Source organism: Nomascus leucogenys, chromosome 20 (assembly GCF_006542625.1).
Source record: "Nomascus leucogenys isolate Asia chromosome 20, Asia_NLE_v1, whole genome shotgun sequence".
Taxonomy (NCBI): Eukaryota; Metazoa; Chordata; class Mammalia; order Primates; family Hylobatidae; genus Nomascus; species Nomascus leucogenys.
Window position 1 is genome coordinate 8,348,391 of NC_044400.1, and position 21,834 is coordinate 8,370,224.

Sequence of the window (21,834 nt, forward strand, 5' to 3'; positions counted from 1 at the left end):
TGCCAGCCAGGCTGACAGGGAGTCTGAGACAGAAAAGAGTGGGGATTGGGTATGAGAATGGGGGTGTGATGTAGCTTGTCAAACATGTGAAATAGTCTCACTGGGACTCTGGGAAACTGGCTGAGTCAGGACAGTAAGGAAACTCAAGTTCTGGAAAAAGATCCTGAGGTGGGATAAAGAATTTTCTGGAAATCATGAAATTTAGCAGTAATTTAGCCTGCACTGCCTTGGTAATTCTTGCTACATATATTTCATTAATAATTATTTTATATTTCCCTCATTATAAAATACTGTAATAATAATACATGTAATATAATACATGTAAAAATAATACATTGATGTAAAATGTTTATTTAGTACTTATGTGCTAAGTACTACGCAAGACTCTTCAAAAGCATTATTCATATACTTCTCACTACAGAAATAAGTTCTATTATAATCTCCCTTTGACAGATGACAAAATGGAAGCTTAGAGTTGAATGAATTGGCCAAGATTATACCTCCAGTAAGTGGCAGAGCCAAGACTTGCACTCAGGTCAGCCTAACTCCAAAGCCTTGTTTCTTTGTTCCCTTAACCTCAATGTCTCCTCCTATACCATTATTAGCGGGGGAAAAGAAACACAGGAACAAAACTCTCACAATCCAACCACTCAAATAAAGAAATATTAACATTTTAGTAAATATTTTTATAGTCTTTTCTACATTCACAACTTTTTCCCCCATATTTCTAATTATGCTCTCTTTGAGTATGCAAAAGACTGTATCTCTGATTTTCTTTAACATTTAACACAGCATTTCTCCAAGTTGAAGCAGAAAGAAAAGAAAAACCATGAACTACACTTTACTAAGGCAATATGATGTATCCTGTTCTACATAACCCTCCCATCACTGAACACTTACATTGTTTCCAAATGTTCACTGTTGCAAACAGTGCTACCATGGACAATTTTATCTGCATAAACGTTTCTCCTCTATGTGACTGGTTTTAAAGGTATGAAACTTTGAAAAGTCTGCATTCTCGAGATATATTGCACATATGGGTTTTCCGATATGTTGGCTGTCCATCCCAACCAGCAGCATATAGAGGGCTTGATTAATACACAGCACTAAAAATCGGATTCACCCTATTTCATCAGTTTTCTATAACCTTGTCATCTTCTTTCCCATGTCTGTTTTTGGAAAACAGAGAAAAGAGCACCCTTCTAAACAATATCTCATTTTGCTTTTAAAAATAATGCTATCAGGGGGGCTATTTTCATAAGTACTTATCATTGAAATCTCAGATGTATCTCTATGGCTGACTGGATATGGGAGACAAATGAAAACTGTGTGGACTTTTCCTTTGAAAAATCTCAAGATTTTGGCCATTTCTTGCCTTTTGACATCCATCACTCCAATCCAATTACAATTCCCCTGGGACCTCCTGGGTTCTCTCCTCTTTCTACCTCGTTCATCCTATACTCCGCTGTCAGATGACTCTTACATTAACACTGAGCACATCATGCAATTTTCTGGTTCATAAAAGGTTAATGATTCCCTAGTTATTATTTAACCCCTTTACTGGCTCTCAACCACCAGCTACTACCCATCAGCAAGTAAATCATCTTGCTAGGTCCTCCTTCCCATTAACTTCATCTTCACTCTGCCTCTGTGCCTTTCTGCCTTTCCAAAGAAGCAGGCTATAGGAAAATGCATTTGACACTTGTATTTTATAGAGATAGTTTTGCCATTTATATGATGATTCAGAAGGTACCAGAGGACCTTCCAGGGCCTATCACTGTAATGTCAATTTGTGAAAATGGCTATTAATAAAGGTTTCTGGCTGATGGGATCTTGAGATGATAGTTTATTCCGAATTCCTGGTCTTAAGCTATGATAGCAGACGCATAGAACTTGACCTTGAGTTTGATTAAGAATGAAGACTCTGGACTCTGAGACTAGCCAGCCTGTGCAGCCATTGTGCAACCTTATGCTTAATATAATCACAATCCTTTAAAAATTCTGGCTTTTGTGGATAGGATTTGCATCTACCTTCTAGTCCAACTGTGCTGCATTAAGCTTTCCCAGTTGATAGCTGATCTGCTTTGAGGAGTGCATTTAACTCAGAGCTCTGCAAAAATGGAGTGCTTTTCTGTTGACTGTAGAGTACGTAGGTCAAGTGGAATTTTTGGCACTTCATTACATTCCTTGATCCTCACTAAACAAACTTCAAAATATATATATTTCCAACAATTTGGAATAAACACTACATACAAGGGTTGATGATAGATTTTCTGAAGAACTACCAAATGCATCAAGACTAAGGAAAACATTCTAATGATTCTTTCAAACACGAATATATTTAAATTCCTGTTAAACAATCTTCTTATTTAGTCTTCTCAGGCTTTGATGACATGCCACGATTGGCTGTTTATCAAAAACTTAGCAAAAAAATGCTTAACAAGATATAATTGTGTGCACACACTCGTGCATAATTAAACCCAGTTTATAAATTGGTACAGGGTGAAATACAGTCATACCACCCAAGAAAAGTTGGTGGCTAGCAAACAACACTTCTTCCCATGTATAAAAATCAATCTTAAAATGTGAATACTGTGAAGTGATATAATAATCTGATCTTAAATCTTAATTTAAAACATCCATTTCCATCTCTATTGAACTAAATGAAAGTTCTAACAAGATTAGGAAATTAACTTGGTTGTAAAAAAACAGCATCAGGCATTAATTGTTAAAACTGGGATTATGTGGCCTGGACATGGACGATCGTCATCCTTTGAAGGTTTTTAACTAGATAGGTTCTCTTCTGTGTGTTTTATTTATTTTATTTGAGGGAGGATTTAGCTGACTCTTAGTTTCTTTATTTTATAGCTGTTCCTTCAGTTGAAAAAAAAGGGAATAATTGGGACAGAGTAATGGATATTTCTCAAGAACTTTAAGACAAGGTATTGCATAGCATTAAAGGGTATACTTTTCCATTTGTTTTATGACTTTGTCCAGTTAAAGTTACTGAGATAAGCACTCCAGTATTTACTTGTAACTTGAAACCGCTTTCATGGTGTGTCTGGATCCTAAGGGAAAAGAATTAACATTTGAGGAATGCTTACCTTGTGCCAGGCATTTTATATGCATTATCTCATTTAATTCTCATAACCACAAGATATGGTTGATAGTATTTAATCTGATTTTACTTGCCTGAGATCATAATGGAAGTAAAGCATAGAGCAAGGATTTGACTCTAGGTCTCTCTTTGTATTTCTTTAAAGCCCAAGATCCTTTCACTAAACCACACTGGATTTCTCACCGTAGCCAGTATGTGGGAGTGACAAGAAGGAACACTCTAATAGTAAGAGATTTTCTGAACTTTAAGATAAAGTTCCCCTTTGAGAGTAAAATAAGACAGAAAATGATATGATGAGTCAGATTAAAACATGTTCTCTAACGCAATGAACTGGTTTAGCAAGTTATGGACTGTGTATACCATGAAATACTATTGACATCATTAGAAAGAGTAAGATAAGTCTGTTTAATGAAATAGAAGTCTGTATATGAGTTGCAAAATAGTTGTATAATATGTGCAATATGATGTACTTTAACATTAGAAGCAACCATACACACATATGTTTGCATATGTTTAGGAACAGGTCAGGAAAGACAAAAGCAAAACTGCTCAATCTATTTGAACCTCTGTCAGGCTTCAATATTAGTATGCATATATCATGAAAGCTAAAACCTCATCACTTGTGTTGCACTCTGCCTTATCTGAAGAAGGTGTTAACAGAAGGCAAACGAGTAACAGTCATTTCAGACTTAACATGTCCAAAATAGAGCTCTCAAACCTGCTTTTCCTACTCAACTTGTTCCTCTCTGCAGTTTTAACCGTCTCTGCGACACTATCATTTCTTCACTTGCCCAAGTTGAAACCCAAAAGTTGCACACTTGATTTCTCCTTTCCTTTCCCCGTGGTATCCCAACCAGCAGCAAGTCCAGCCTGATCCATCTCCACAATATCTCTACCCGTTTCTCTCTGAGGGCTCCACTCAAGCCACCAATATCTCCTGCCTGGACTACTGTGGTTGTCTGCCATTAAGTCTTCCTCTCTTCATCTTTGCAATGCATTTTCCACTTAGCAGCCAGATCAATCTTTTACACTCCCTCAATTGTAGCATTCTTCAGTGGTTCTTCCTCGAATTCAGAATGGAATCCAAATCTCTCACTGTGGACCACAAGAACCTACGTGATCTGATGCTAGTGTGATGTTTGGGACTTCAGCTCCTGATCCCATCTTGCCTCCACAATAGGCCCTAGCACTTCGGGTTTAATTTCTGCTTTTCAAATACTTTCAGCTCTTAGGGGCTTCTAGGGCTTTACATTTGCCTTTTTTTTTTTTCTTTCCCTGGAAGACTCCTCTTTTAGCTATTTACATGGATAGCACCTTATCAATCTGAGCCAACATTTTACAGATGAGGAAATTGGTTGCAGAGGGTTTAAATAACTTATTTGTGGCCCTAGCACGTGGTACCTGGTGGGGCTGAGTTTTGAATCCATGTCTGAATCATTTCATGTTCTTTCTATTATGTTAGATAACAAAGTCAAGATGACCCATCCCAGGGTCCGGGCGATGGTTCTGACAAGCAATCAGCAAACATGTACTTGTTGAAAAGGCCTTGAAAAATAAGTTATTTCAGAAGTTCCTTTTGTAGATTGTCCTTCCTATCCCTAACACATTCTCCAGCTTCTGCAGAAAGACCTAGGTCAGCTACAAGGGAAAATACGAGATGTACGCATTTGGAAACTCTTGCCTTAGAGATGTGAAATTCAATATTGCCCATTTAGGAAATGACTATAAAATGACACATCCAGAAATCCTTACAACTTACTTAGTTAGATGTCCAAAGAGGACTTTCATGGTGTCACGATTTGGTGGAGGGAGTTTTTGTACAAGAGACTTTACAGCTTCAATTCTTGTGTTGTTGTCTTGCTTTTCTGAAAAAAAAAAAAAAAAAAAAAAAAAAAAAAAAAAAAAAAAAAAAAAAAAGTAAGGTTAGGGAAAAAACAAGATTTCATAGGTACAGGCACATGAGAAAATTTTCTTGAGAAAATTTCGGACTGAGACTAGCAACTAAGAGTCCTAGTCAGTAGCCAAAGGGAATAGGTGGACTCGACCTGGATATTAAGGAGTTTCTTTTTATTTTGACTCTGAATTTGACAGTGGCAGGCCTTCTGGGAGGCTGTGTGTGAACTGATTAGCTTTTAGCCTTTGGACCTTTTCTCCTTTCTGCTTCTTTGAATGTAGATGGAATGGCTATACTGCGAGATAATCTTAACATGAAAGCAACAACGATGTGACATTGACATTGTCTTCCTGATCTTAACATTTGGTTTTCTTAAATGTCCTGTTTTACAAGGTGTGGTAGGGTGAATAAGGACCTTCCAAAGATGTCCGTGTCCGAATGCCTGGAATGTGTGACTATGTTACCTCACATGGCAAGAGGGACTTTGCAGATATGATCAGTTAGAGATTTTGAGATGGGGAGATTTTTCTGGATTATCTGAATGGGCCCAGTGGAATCACAAAGATCCTTATTAGGGAGAAACAGGAGAATGAGAGTCAGAGAGAAAAGGTGATATGACTTCTCATGTGACAATGGGAGCAGAAAAGAAAGGGTATGCGATGAGGGGCTGCTTTCTGAGGGATTGCGAACGTCTCCAAAAGCTGGGAAAGGCAAGGAGACAGAGCCTCTAGGGGTACTGCAGGCCTACCAACCTCTTCAGTTTCAGTCTGAAACTGATTTCAGACTTGCACCCTCCAGGACTGTAAGAGAATAAGTTTGTGTTTTAAGTTTGTGTGAGTGTTAAGCAGCAATGGGAAACTAAACAAGGGCAATATAGTGTGATTTGATTACAAATATTCTATTGTTGCTTGATTTTGTAGAAGGGCAAAATTGTTTTAAAAATTATTTCCATGTTATCCTTTTTCCCTTACACGTTTTGTTTTTGCTTTAAAATAAGAGAGTGTAAATCAGGAAAAAAAATTGAAATAGCATATTGCCTGGTCATACACATTTTATAAAATAGGAAGTTGTTCAAAACCGCGTACCACATAGATTGATTTCTCTCATTTTGTTTTGTTTATAGGTGGAAAAGTAAAAATTGATTTACTTAGTACACTAGGGAATTCATCTTTCCATAGTTTTAACCAGGGCCTTACCATCTAGAGGTATGATTATTTATTGAACTTAAACACCTCGTGCACTTTCCTTTCTAGACTTTAACTTCTAACACAGGGCTCTTGATGATTCTAAACAGGCCACAGCTGGAAAACAAGATATAAAAAAGACTAGTATGTAAGACAAACATCCACCCAATAACCATTCTCTTCTTCCTTAGCAAGACAATCCCACTGTTGAGAGGATGGTAATAGATCCAGCTGCCTTGGAGCTGGAGTGGCCATGGGACCAAGTCTGGCCAATGAGACTGAAGTCACAGTGTTGGTCAGGCCTTCTGGGAGAGCATGTATGAGCTGATTTAGCTTTAGCCTTTGTACCTTTCCTCCTTTCTGTTTCTTTGAATGTAGATGGAGTACTATGTACTCTGAGCTAATCTGGAGAGCTGAAACTCTGTGGAGTGAAATACACAGGTAGAAAGAGCTTTCTCGAATCTGTGGAGCAGACATACCAGTCCTGCACTGTCTGCCTCTGGGTTTGTTTTGTATTTTTTGAGACAGGATCTTGCTCTACTGTGCAGCCTGGAGTGCAGTGGTGTGAACATGGCTCCCTGCAGTCTTAACTCCTGGGCTCAAGTTATCCTCCTGCCTCAGCCTCCTGAGTAGCTAGGACCATGGGTGCATGCCACCATGCCCAGCTCATTTTATTTTTTGTAGAGAAAGGGTATCCTTATGGTGCCCAAGCAGGTCTTTAACTCCAGGGCTCAAGCAATCATTCTGCCTTGGCCTCCTTACGTGCTGGGATTACAGGCATAAGCCACCACGCCTGGCCCACTGGGTTTCCTTGACATAAGAAAATAAGCCCTTGTGTACTGAAGCCTTTGAGGATGGATCTCTGATACAAAGGCCAAATATAGTTCTTAATAATAAGATGTACTTACAAAAGTCCAATTCAATAGGTATATAAACTTTATGACAGTAGGACAAGAAAGAGTTAGTTTAGAAACCGGCGGTTTCTTTAATATGTTGTCACAAAAGATTTTTTTTTATAAGGAATTATAGGGAAATATCCTGCAGAAGATGGTATTTGGCTGAAGTGGGATGGGGGCAGTCTTCCTAGTAGAACTCTGCTTGGAAGCTTTTCTTTTTCCTCCTAAAACCACAAAGGCCTATAAATAATGCCTCCCACAGTCAAAGCTTTCAAAATTGCAGTTATTCTTAGAAGAGTTCCAACATAATATGGCTTGGAGAACTGCAAATAAAAGAAACAAAGGGGAAGCGAGAAAGAGAAAAAAAGAAAGTTGCAACATCATAGCCTATACCAGACCTCATCTTTTCTGCCAAATAGTAAAAAGCCCTCTTGGAGCTTAATGATGGTAAGAAAATGTGATGCTTCACAAGACCAATTGGAGCCTATGAAATATCATAAACCAGAAAAAAAGTACAAGTTAATAAAGATGAGAGTGAAATTGGCATAGTATGCCCAGGTCAGAGCTATTAGGGATGCTTGAATGCTTTCCATCTAACCATTTGAAGCTAATACCACACAACCATAATTGTGTGTATATATGCGTGTGTATACACACACACACACACACACATATATATATATATATTCATATATATATATATGTGTAAATATATATATATATATATATTTCCAGCTGTGGCCTGTTTAGAATCATCAAGAGCCCTGTGTTAGAAGTTAAAGTATAGAAAGGAAAGTGCACGAGGTGTTTAAGTTCAATAAATAATCATACCTCTAGATGGTAAGGCCCTGGTTAAAACTATGGAAAGATGAATTCCCTAGTGTACTAAGTAAATCAATTTTTACTTTTCCACCTATAAACAAAACAAAATGAGAGAAATCAATCTATGTGGTACGCGGTTTTGAACAACTTCCTATTTTATAAAATGTGTATGACCAGGCAATATGCTATTTCAATTTTTTTTCCTGATTTACACATATATATATATATATATGTACACACACATATATATATATATATATTCATTCAAGAGGTGGATACATACTGTACAGTTTGGCATGATTCCAGTAGTGTAGTTTACCCGAGGATCTGGTGAACTACTAGGTGCAAGCAATCAGTATGATACTGGGAAGGGGAGGAAAGGAGAGGAGGAGAAGAGACCTTTCTAATTTCACTGAAATCTCTGACGATAGTAATAATCAAGTTAATGCCAGAGTCTCCAAAAAAGGGACCAGTTGACATTGAGGGCTACAGAAGTAGCAGCTACAAATTAAGCTTGACAGGCAAGAAGTGGGGAGTAGTCTTGTTGGTTCCAACCAGCAAACTTTACTCATAGGGAACATGATCCAGTCAGGGTGGGGTTAGAAAAGATTGGCCATTGCTTAATTAGAAAGAGCTGATTTGCAGGGACACTTTCATGGTGTTTGGGCAGGAATTAAGACATAATCAACTCTGTTAAGCCGACAGGTAAAGTAATTATGAGCTTTCTTAGAGTCAGCTCTCACTTTCCTGTGCTCCGTTGCATTTAGAATATTCTACTTACACCGCGTTTCACATGGTATTTCTACTGCTTGAATGCTTGTCAAATTCCCCTATTAAATAGGGAATTTTCCTTTAAAGCTAGGCAATTCTTATACTAGCATGTGGTGGGTTAAATGAATGAAAAAGGAATTAGTGAGTGAACTAATGAAAGTTGTGACCATGAATTGGAATATGTGGACCTTGGTTTGAATTCTGTAACGGCTTTTTATTAGCCGTGTGGTCTTGGAGAAGTTTCTTACTCTCTTTGAATAAGATCTAAAAGTGTAGTTTTGTTGAATAAACAAGATAGTATGTAATGTACCAAGCACAATTACAAGTAAAACAAAGTACTCTATAATTGTTCACCTTCCCCTGCACCCCTCTCACCTCTTTTGAGGCCCAAGCCACTGGGTCTTGTTCACCTTTTAATTCCAGCAGTTAGCATACTATTTGGTTGCAGGGACATTCAAAATGTAGTTGCTAATTCTTGAATTGAGTTGGTGCCAGTTGGTGAAAGTACAATTGCTATGGTAACCCAACATTACACAACAACCTAAATACTTTGTGATAGGCTGAGAAATTGATGGTCCGATTGGTGAGCAGGTCAGTTATGTATAAGTATCCTTACGAAAAGTACATGTGGTTTCCAAGTTTGCCTATAAGAAACATTCTACATGAAGAATATTTTATAGAAATATTTTTCTCTCTTTTTCCGCTTTCACACATTCTTGGGGAATCAGACAATTGGATATTGGTGCATGCATATTTGTGGCCAAGTTATACTTAAGTGCTAAAGGGGGAAGTGTACCATGGCTTAGAGAGAGCTGAAATATTAGGGAAGAACAATATATTTTTCTTACAACATAATCAGAACAAAATCTTCTGAAAAGGTTATAGTAAAGCAGTGGTTTTTTTTTTTTTTTTTTTTCATTCAAATCAATACCACACCCACTCTTCCATAGCTTGTAAAATCAGGAAATAACACAAACACTTCAAGTGGAAGAACATCTAAAAATACAATTGGATACATTAAAATCGAAATGACACCTTTTCAGATCTGGTTTATTGATGTGTCATATTAGGAATCGGAATCAGCATACATAATACAGGAGTGGTTAATGAGCTAAGATTCATACACAGCTTACTAAAGATGTGTCAACTGTCTTCAATTGATTCAGTGAGCATCTGAAAGACAGCATTTTCTATTAATATTTCTCCTTCAGCATATGCTTTTCTCATTATGAAGCGCTGAAGGTTCTGAGGAGACTTTGAGATATCACTAACTTTTTACATTATGACTGGTGGGAGGAGGAAGGAACTTTTTGTACTTGGAGAATTAGAGAATCTCTTAGGCAGACTGTATGTGAAGAGACTTATATAAAACCTTTCCAGAGGTAATGAACTCCATAATTCTTTCCCTCTTTCATTTGCACTTACTCCTGCCCTCATTCTATTATGATTTATTTTTGCCTCTATTCCGTGTAATACCTCCATTTCAGTTCTCCACCCATATCCGAATAGCCTCTTCAATCTCTAAGCTGTGAACCCACAATTGCACACACAACTTTTTGTAGTGCTTCGTTTTTTCCATCCAAAAGTGATACTCAACCGTTTCTTACTAATACCCATTCCTCACCAACCTGCCCCCATCTTCTCAAACTACATCAAACTCACTGTTGTAAACAAGCTTCAAAAACAATTCCACGCTGTTCAGAGAAGTAACACCTACGTGATGTGAAATAGCCTTTAATGTTATGATAAGAATGCGGCTTTATAGTTTTGAGGGCACATTTTTCAAAATATGGTTTATGATAGTTACACCTGCATTCATCTGCATGAAATGTTGTTACGAAAGCACATTTACAACCCAATACCTTTTAGAAAAGAGATAAGATAAGGCTGTATATGATGATGGAAAAAGTTCTGTACAGTGAAGAACCTTGGATCCGATGTCCCTAGACACTTTTCTGTCCTTATCATCCATGCCTTTATTGTTCTTATAGCGTCAGGTTAAATCATATTTAAAAATAAATTCTGCTTTGTTATATAGGTTCACTCAGAGGAAGAAAAAACCAGATGATCCCAGTAATCAATGTATAGGGAGTACTATTCATCTCATTTGCCTACAATTCTTAAAGGACAACCGTATTCCTTTGTTTGAAAGAGGTCAGTAGTACCACAGCTGTTCTGCTTCTGAAAGTTATTCTGAAATGTCTAATGCACCCTGTATGAAAAACATGGTAGTCCCTGCATGTCAGAGCTATATTTGGAAGAATAGCGGTTCTCTAGTTTCTATTCAATTTATACTTTTTGTACTGTGGCCATTTCCGAATTTAGTTAGAGACTGCGCTTGCTTACAGGAGGAAGGAGTATCTCCAGAGATCGTTTTATTTGTTTCAGCATGCCTTACAACTGGATATAAACCTCTGAGGATACACTTTTTAATGCCAAAACTTGAGTTGCCCATTGAGGAGTCATCCCAGGGATGACAACGATTGCTTGATAAATGTCTTTGAATAACTCATAGTTGCTTTAAGAAGAGTAGCTCTGGGGGCAAATTCAAATCTCACAAACAGATACAAATATACACATGCTTCAAACCCACATTATAAATAAGAAAATTGGTATATCCAGTGACATACCACTTCTCAGGAATCTGGAAAAGACTGGGTCAGAATTTTTGCTATGCTGTATGATTTTGGGCAAGTTGCTTGAACTATTGATGCTTCTAGTTCTTTACTTGAAAATACAGAAAAATTATACATCCTATTGGATTTTTGTAGAATTAAATATATCAATGCACATAAATGTACACATAGTAAGTGATCATTTAAGTAAGTCCCCTGTAAGTCCTCTTCCCTTAAAACATATTTCTTTTTCATTGTCTTCTCTATCATCCCTGATACGTAACTGCTTCTGGTTCGAGGTTGTTTCTGAAATCAAATGAAGTCATACTTTTACTATTTAGTATGCTTTCCTAAAAGTAGGAACAGGGTACAGTATGTTGTAGCTTTGTAAATATATAGAATGCTGTCAATTATCAGAGAGTTTGGTTCAAATTCCTAAGCAGTTACAGTATATCATAAATAGAAGTGTCATTGCATCATAAACAAGGAAAAACCACTGCCTTGAGCGTAGCCCATAGTTGGCAATTTGCAGTTTTTCAAGGTACTGTGCCCTTCTCCCCGAACCCCAGAAAAGCCATATTTATATTTAATTAAAAGGAAGGCATAGTCTCAATGTCAAATACATTGTTAAGTTTGGCTTTTGATGTTGATAAACTGTGTCAAAACAGTTCAACCTGAGAAGAGAGGTTCCTTTACTTGCAGGAAAGACCAGCAGGAACTGAATCTATCTGACTCAAATAAGACATTTCTTTCTCTAGGGAGGATCACCTGACAGTTAGAACTGATCACCTCTTTTCTACACCAGATTTCGTTGTATTCACAGTTTCTCCTTCCAGGAGATATTCATGTTTTGGCCGTTTTTTTGAATAAACAAGCCCTCTTAGGAAGAATTTAAAAAATGGGAACAACTCTTTAGAGTCAATAATTGTCAGTATCAAAAATTACTCTGGCCACTTAATTGGCATAAGTCTATGGATTTGTTAAATGAGGGAGGCTTCAACTCACTGGCCCCTTTAGCACTGTTTCCAGAACCATTTCTGGTCCTGGTCCCGAAGGAATTAGACCATGTACAGCATGCTGTTAGGAGGTGTGTTAAGAATGATCTTCTAAAGGGTAATCTCTGCTTCCTTCTACCTCTATCCCTGCTCTCTAGCCATAAATTATTAAAAATAAATGTATGATTTCTTAAGAAATTAAATATATATATAAACATATATAAAAACATATATATATATATATATATATATATATATATATATATATATATATATATGGCTGAAGAAAACCCTATTTATTCAGGCCTGTGTGCAACCTGTGGCAGATACAAAGTTGGTTGCTATCTTTTCATTTTACAATCCGGAGGGGCAGAGAAATTACAAAAGGTGTCATAATAGATGTTTAAATATAAGACATGTCATAATACAGGTGTCAGTGAAGTTTATGTCTTTCTTCTGACTGAAGGGATCATCTAAGAGAATTGTGAAACTCAAAAAGCTTCTGAGATGTTACTCATTCCAAAATAATTCAGAAATGCAATTGATACAAATCAACGAGTGTAAAATTCTATTTAATCAGTTTCTGGAAGTCTTCAAAATTATTATGCTTAACTTCTTGATACATTCACAAATACATTCAGGAAAGTAATAATATCTTTTCTTTCTCATGTGACTGTATCTATCTATGTTATGATGCATTATGATCTCACATTGGGGCGAGTTTGGAAAATGTATTCAAGTCCTAGTCTTTAAGTAACTTTTTTTTTTTTTTTTGGTAGACAGGGTCTGTCCCTGTCACCCAGGCTGGAGTGCAGTGGCATGATCTCAGCTCACTGCAGCCTCCCAGGTTCAAGCAATTCTCCCACCTCAGCCTCCCAAGTAGCTGGGACTACAGGCACTCACTGCCATGCCTGGCTAGTTTTTGTATTTTTTGTAGAGATGGGGTTTCACCGTTTTGCCCAGTCTGATCTTGAACCCCTGGTCTCAAGCGATCCACCCGCCTCAGCCTTCCAAAGTGTTGGGATAACAGGCCTGAGCCACCGTGTCCTGCTTAAGTAACTTTTAATAGAGGGTATTGCTTTGGTACAATCAATTTTAGGATGATAACATTTCCCCAGACTCACCAATCTGAAACTGGCTCTTAAACCAAACTTGCACTCCTCAGTTTTGTAGTGATGCCTCTATTTGTCTGAATCGGAGAGTAAGGCAGTGGCTGACACTCCAGCAGCAATCTTCACAGGAAAAGCATGATCCTATTGTCCTTCCTAGAATTTCTTGCTCTTCAAAGTAATTTTGGAGGTGTCATGGTGGCCAAGTACATTTCTGTAACTTACAATGATAACTAATTCATTCTTAGGCGATAGTCTGTGCTGAGAAAATAAAGCTCACTGGTTTATTTCTCTAATTCAGTTTTCCTGTGAAGATTTTCTTGAAACTATATTTATTCATCTATATCTGGTTTTACAACCTTTTTTTTTTTAATTAAAAAAAGTCTTTACTATTTTGAGTCATTTGAAATCTTTTTCATCATAGGCCAGTAATTCAAATACTCAACTAGCTATTTATATTAAGCATTATCTTTGTACATTTTCATAAGGGTGGAAATCCTACAAATACTTTTCAAGGTTTGAGGTTTTTAATGTGTCTCTTTCCATTGGTAGACAAATTAAATTTATAAGGGATTAAAAAACTCACTTGAAAACAACTAGGATCTATATCACAATTAAGAAAAATGTGAACTAAGAAACACTTTTCCTGTCTTTGGGTTAAAAATACTGTTTTTAAAGAAAGCACATTAAACTTTATCCATAACCATTCATTTTGAACAAAAGACCTCTGAAGAGGAGATAATGGTTAGCATAGTAAACTGTCCGGCTAGTTCATTTGACATGGTCACATAGTGACGCTGAGAGCAGAGAGAGCTATTAACTAAACAAACATCAAAATCCTTTAAAAATGGGTTATAAAATAATTTTATGATTCAGCTTTTTTAATTGTGAGACTGTTGTAAAAGAAGAAAAACAGGCAACATGTGGCAACTTTAGTCAGCATTTCTGAACTGGGAATGATAAACACCTCTGCCTGGCTCTGGCATTTATCAGGACTGAGATATTATTACCACATAGAGTCACAGCATGGTTACTGTTATCATCAGAAAAAAGAGCCAGCTAATCTTAATGGTTTGTAAAGCCGTTACCTGCACTGGTCTGACATTTATCATGGTCATTTTACCACATGGGTCCTCCATAGCAAAGGTCTTTTATCTGGAAGGGACATCACTATGAATTATTATTTGCAGCTAGGTAGAAAATTGTATGTTGTAGATACCTTTTCTCATTATAAATCACATAGTCACATTTCACCGTTTCCCCCAGAAAGCTGCTGAGCCTAGATTTTTTGCCACAGCTTGTATTCTTCTCCCCCACCCCTTTCTTTTTATAGTTTCTTGAAAATATTGGCCATTTTTAAATTCACACCTTTAATTTTTGAAGTACCACATATATGGTAGATGTAAATATGAACATACTTTCATTATAGTTAAGAAACTTTCCTGCACATTCTGCAGAAAGCCTGCACAGTACTTTAGAAATTGAAGTTGAAAAACTGTCTACTTAAAAAAAAAATTATTCTCTCTTCTGACCTGGTGTCCAGACTTTCTCTGTTCTTGACCTTGTCAATAGAATATTTACCAGTAGATCAGACAAAATTTCTTATGCTTGATTTGAAATACTCAAAACAGCCCATTCCAAGCCTGAAATCCTTAGCTTGAAACTATGTTCTTATAAGAAGTAAACCAGTTTTATTTTGTTAGTGAGTTCTTTCAGACTCAGTTTTAGTAAGTTATAATGGAGTAGAAGATTCCTCCAACAAATTTCTTTTATAAGATGCTTGGATTCTATCCCTAACTATCAATGTCCTAATGACATACATTAATACATAGTATGCAAGAAATAATGATATTAAAAGGTCTGATGTTTTAAAACCATGAGTTCAAGTCAGTAAAATGAAATGCATTAATTTGACAATGGAAAATTACAGTGCAAAGCCCAAGTTGTTTGCCATGGAGAAAAAATGAACAAATCCTCTCTTTTAAAAAGATTGGGACAACTAATCTTCTGAAAAAGATATTTATATATTTTCTTCTTTCTCAAGTGTTCCATTAGGAATAAACAAGCCAGAAATTCTGTACTTTTATAATGAAGAGGGAGTAGAATTCTTTGCCATTTTTGCATTTAGAAAGAAATGTGCTAGAAGAATGTGACAATTTAAGCAAATCAAGATTGTTTCAAATGGATCACAAACGGGACTTTGTGGGATATTTTATACTAGCATGTGAAGCAAACAGTAAATTTGAAAGGAGGATTTTCTCAATGGTCTAGTTCTGATGTGTTTTCCCATTGCTTTGTGTGTTTAAAAGAGGTTTAGATGTGGTGTTTAATATTGCTTCGACTCTCTTGCAAATGAGTTCTGGAGAAATATTCTCACATGAAGGAACGCTGGTGTGCTGCACTGCTGATGGCAGCTGGGGGGATATGAATGAAGAAACCAGATTTCCGAGTCTGGATTTAGCAAGAATAAACACCTATCATTCCATTAAAAAACAAAAAACTATCATTTTGAATGCTTACAGGCATCCAAAGTAGACCCCTCTCCCTTTGAAGAAGTTCAATATTTTTCTCAAATGACTCCATCCTTGAAGGGGAAAAAAATATCAACTTTAACCTGAGGTGCAGTATCTTGCAGTGATGTGTGTTAGTCTGCCTACCCTGCAATATTTGGTTCCATATAAATGTTTGTATTATTACAAATTTCCTCCAAAGGAAACAGTTTCTGTTGTAGAGACTTGTGAAATATACTCACATAAATTTGGAGGCCAAGGGGAGGAGGTCATTTGTGAAATTAACCTGTATTTCTGTTGCTCAAAAGGAGTTACACACAATTTGGTGCAGTCTTCTAAAATTTCATTGTAAAATGGTGGCCTAATATTCCAACATACTGCTTTACCTATCAAATGAAGGGCTACACTGGTTTAAAACAAACAAATAAAAATAAGCAACAAACAACTCCTTCATTCTTTTTCATTTCAGAATGACTCTTTGGTTCTAGTTTAACACCCTCTTGCCATTATTGTCACCCAAATACTGTAACCTGGGAGCCTTTACAATAATTAGCGAGGGGCTTTGCTGCCTTGGTTTTTCTGCTTTTCTGGGGAACTGGGTGAACTGTTGAGTGCTAATGAAAGTCGGAGACTTCTAGCTGTAGTTGAGCCAGGCACAGCGCAGGCAGACGCTTTAAGCTTCCCACAGTGCGGCAGTGGAAGCTTCCCCGCTGTTATGTTTACCATAGTTTTAATGTCTGTGAAAAAATTCCTGATGCAACCGAATTATGTTATGCCCTTTTATTTATCTAACCCTACCCTCCCTGCCCCCCCCCCGCCCCAATTTAGCAGATTACTGTTGCCCCTGCCTATTACAGAAAGCTCCTCCTCAACTTTGTGACCATCTTACTACTTCAATTCTTACCATGAGAGTCTAGCTGCTTTGCAGCCTTGCTTGCAAAGCCTATCCAGAAGTTTCGGGAAGATTACACACACACCCTGCTCTACTTCTGTCACCTAACAACAGATATCCTCTTTTGCACTGCATTTTAATTTCACCGGAGGTAATATTAAAACACCAAATTCCATCATCTGGCATTGGCAATAATAGCTTAAAATTCAAATGTGCTTGGTGAAGTGCACTATGTCTTTAAAAAAAAAACCTATTGAAAGACCTCAAACTCTCACTGCCAACTAAGATGAAAACAGCCGATCTGCAATGGGAGTTGTCCTTTTCTTAAAAATGGTTATCACAAAGAAAATGACCATTCCATTATATTGCAAATTGATGAATTCACCAAGTGTGATGTACAGTGAAATTATTAATGAATATTCATACAACGCTTTCAATCCATTAATAAGGCTTAAGACAATGAGGATGCAACTCATTCCCATTTAGATAATGTGTTGGGGGGAGTGGAATTAATAGCAAAAACAGTACTTGAAAAAGTTGAACTTTCATGTTTCAAACTCCAGGTGCCAGTTTGAGGAGAATAACCAATAATAGCCATTTTTTACATATTTGATGGGACTGATTATGCAATGTGCAACTCTAAATGGCTTATAGCACATTGTAGCATGGTTCCATCCCATTGGCTACAGTAGGGTGCAGGCAGATGGATGACAGTGACAGGGAGAGAAGTGCTTTTGCTTAGCCGTGCGTTAAGATGCCATCCAGAAGCTCTGTGCACTGCAGACACTTCATTAGGATGCCAGGATAATGGTAAACTACCACTCAGAGTGACACCCCATTTCCTGCTTACTGAGCGCTCCAACCTCGGCAGATGTCAACAATCTCACAGTGCTACAGAGCAGACCTAACTTTCCAGCCACTTTGACTCCAATTTTTTCCTCCTAACAGTGCCATACATTATGTGCAATATGTAATGGCAAACACCTCACTGAAAACAAAATCTGCACAATTCGTTATGACCAGAGTGCTTCATTTTTTTTTTTTCCTTCTTTTAAAAGATGAGGGACTGTGAGTTGGGCAAGAGAGTACGTCCATTCGCTGTCCTAACCTCAACATTTCTTGCTATAATTCCCTTTGCTAATCAGTTCAGTGTTAATTGTGTGATGAGCTCTGATTAATAGCAGTGAAACTCTGATCACGGGGGATATGACTGCTTCTTTTAATTAATGTCCGTTCCAAAGGTAAGAGCTTTTGGAATTCTTTTGTTAAAGACTTGAGACTCAGTTTTGGTATGGTTTTTTAGCTGTCTGCCAAAAAAAGGCTGACTTGAGCATCTGGATGGTATTTTCTCTGCAAATGTATAACTTGAGACCATTCGCACACCTCCTTACCAGCAAGTCAAGCCAAGAGAAACTTTTTTTCTGTGATGTAAAATCTAAAATTATTTTTGTAAAGAACCAAGGTGTGGTTTAGATAGTGAAAAAAAATTTCCCGAAATGGAAAAAATAATACTCTGAAATCTATCATTACAATGAAATGATTGATTTATATTTTGTGACTCTAAGCATCTTCTTAGAAGCTCAAAGGCCCTTGTAAATGGCAGGACTGAAAATAAATATTTCCCTCTGGGGCCTGTTATCATTTCCAGGTAAAGACGCAGCTGTAAAGAAGTAGCCATAGGCAGAGGTCACGCCCCAAGGAAGAATTTGAATGCAAACTTTCAATGTGATGCCCTCTGCAAAGAGCTGATGCAAATCGTGACTTTTGGTTTTAAATGGCATCTGGTTGGCAACACCTAACCACCTCTTGAAACTTGTCAGTAAATTTGCTCTAAAGCAAAGAAAATATAATAGGATTCTTATAATAATTTAAACAGGGACTGACAGTAACATAGTGACAAAAATTTAAGAATAACTTACTCGAAGACATGTTGTTCTTAATTGGAAAGTGCCAGTGGTACATGAGCTATTGAAGTGCTGAACCAGAGAGCCTGCCTTCCTGAAAGCAGATAGAAGCATCCTTATTTTTCTTCAAGTGTCTGATTTTTAGAATCAAAGCCTCCAGGCCTATGCCAACCAAAAAACTGGGCAGCTTTTTCCTACACAGTTAATGCTGTTTAGAAGTAGTGTGAATGCTTCCCTTCTGCCCCTTCTCACCAGTCGCCTTCCCTTCTAAGCTACACATCAAGACTTCTCTTCATACTGGGATCATTTTTTAAAGATAGCAATTTCCATGAAGTATAACTGAGGATATTGTAGGTAGAAGGCAGAAGGAAAGTCCTGATAATGGCACATATCCCCATAGGAATTGTGTAGTCCCGTATGTAAAACATAAAGGGAAGAAAGGGTGGAGACTGGCAAAATTCTTTAGGAAGAAATGCTTGGAATTCTAATGCTTTATGCACTTTATCTTTTAGAGTGCCACAGAGTCAAGGAATTAGGGTGGGAGAAAATTCAATGTCAGGATACTAGGGCCATAAGAGAATAAGTATGCTAGATAAGAATTAATGTAAGAGCTGTGATCATCAATTTGCCATTTGAGTATAACTTCAAGACAAAATGCTAAGGCTGGAGCTGAAGCAGAGGGTAAAAAGCAGTGTGCGTAGAATGTTGCATACATTTCTACCTTTTGAGATGAGTAAACATAGCAAAATTTCCAATAACGTTTGACCTATGAAAGAACTCAGAGAAGAGAACAATGCTCAGAAAAAGCTTAGAACTCTTACAATAACTGCTAGACAATTAAGAAGCTACTTAGTATCTCTAACACTATTTGACACAGGGAGTGGAATGAGAAGGATCAGCAAGCCATAGGAGAAGACAGGGAAGATGAAAAGATCACTAGAATAAGATGACAATTATATAGACGATTTGAGGAAGGACAGTGTGAAAACTAAAAATGCAAAACAAAATTAAATTTTGCACTGAAGTTCAAATCGTTACTGCAGAAAAATTAGGTTTGTGATACGGATGACAAACCAGAGAAGTTTTCCCAGAATATGGAGACATAAAAAGTGACGAGAAAGAAGACATGTTGGAAGTCAAAGAATGAAGAGATTATCTACAGCTTATAAGCATACTTGAGGAAGAAACCAGAACATTTGAAAAATATGCAAGTCAAGCACAAAATTAAGAAAACTCCTGTGAGTTAAAAAACTACCTCAGTATTGAAAATGACAGTGAGGTTCTAAGAAAATATAATCGAGGTGGTATACTATCTTGATATATTCTGGCAAAACTTTCAAATGACGAGGATAGAGCATCATTCTACAAATATTCAGAGAAAACGAAGACTAAAAAAATAAACATTTAGGCTTTCCCAACACTTTTCTCACTAAATCCTGAAAGAAAACAAGGCAATATCTTTTGAATTTATAGGGAAGAAATTGTGGCCCTCAAATTGTGTGCATACTCAAAATTGTCTTTTGCATGTTAAAATAACAAAGGCATTCTCATGTATGCAAAGATTTATAATAGCACAGCTTTCTTGAAAAGTTTACTTGAAGGCTTATGTAATTCTACTAAGTGATGAATCAAAATTTACAACTGTAAACAAAACTAAGCATCTTCTTTACTTAATTTGGATCTAAAACTCCAGAGGCCTCCTTGGATTATTTCTCCCTGGCTTCCACTTAGCCCTTGGTGACAGGAAATGCCTTTCTTGTGGTCCACCCTTGATGGTTCAGGTGAAAGCTCTTGGGGGCATTTGATGATTAAAACAATGACTGGTGCTGTTCATTCTGGAGTTTGCTAGAAAACAACATTGAAACATTGCTCTGGAGAGATACTAAACAAGATTTTTATTCCCCTCTTAAAAAAAATCAAAGCTGCAGAGAGTGGCATAATGTTTACTTCTCTTCGTAGGAATACTTGGTAAACCTGCTTTATATCTATAATAATGGTATTGAAAAAACTGAGTGGAGAGCAGTTAAAGCGATAAAAACTAGAAAATCAAGCAATTAGGTATTACATATGAATTTTTCTATGTTACACATGTTTTAAAATTAAGCAGGCTAGGATAAAACAAATGCAGAATGAATGTGTCAAAGGAAATAGCCCCAAAACATGGTCATTGTTAGAGTAATTTTTCTTTTTACTTTTCTGTAAATTTCAAGTTAGTGTCAAAAAATATTATTTTTTAATCTGTAAAAAGCAATTTAAAGTAAAATAAGTTTGTACAATTGTTTAGATACCATATAATTTTGCTAAGCAGTTAATTAAAAAGACTGGTAGGAATATACCAAAATATTAACTGTCGATAAGTTATGCTTAAATAATAGGAGTATGGATTCTTTTTTCATTCTTAAAATTTATTTTCCACATTTTCAATAATGAGTTTGTGTTATTTTGATAACAAAAGTAATTATCTGTGTTGGTAAAATGATAACGTTTAGTTTGGTCTATGCCAAAAGAAAAATAAACTATTTGCACAGATCAAATCACTTCTGGGAAAATTGTGTGCTAGACTTTCCTCTAGGTATTTTTCTGCTGCAGTTAACCTTTTATTTAGTGAACATATTCTAGAATCAAGAAAGCAAAGTCTGAGTTTGCCACTCTCTTCTCCTGGGTGAAGTTATTGGGCATAGGGGCACTTGCAGAGAGAGTACAGAAGATATAAAATGCCTTTAGACTATACATTTGCAGTCTGAAGGAGGACCAAGGACCCTGCAGTGTCATGTATGTAAATATATTCTAGTTTCATATTCTAATTTCTGGCTCTTCCTCAATCAAATCCTTTCTTAGGGAATTGTATTGCCTGTTGGATTGAGCCTCCAAAGAGCGGAAAATAAAACCTATACACACAACACTAGTTCATGGATGAGAAGTCATAGTAACATTTCTAAGTAAAAAAATAGTCAGCTGTTCATTTCAAAATATTTGAATTGAAACACACATTTTTTTCTCATACCTGAGCCTTTAAGCCATATCAATCCCTCTTTTCTTTTAGAAAAATAGATCCGTTAAAGTTTTCTCTACTTGTAGAGAAAAGTAGAGAAATAAGATAGTTACCCAGCTGATTCATATCCCT

General features: G+C 36.7%; 1 protein-coding gene across 1 annotated transcript in view; it reads right to left on the reverse strand.

Annotated features, from left to right (window-relative positions):
• ARHGAP15 (Rho GTPase activating protein 15) overlaps positions 1 to 21,834 on the reverse strand; it is a 638,539-nt gene that overhangs the window by 60,109 nt on the left and 556,596 nt on the right. The window contains exon 13 of the mRNA XM_030801219.1: positions 4,878 to 4,983. Within this exon, the coding sequence (XP_030657079.1) occupies positions 4,878 to 4,983 (106 nt within the window). The remainder of the gene's footprint in view (positions 1 to 4,877; positions 4,984 to 21,834) is intronic.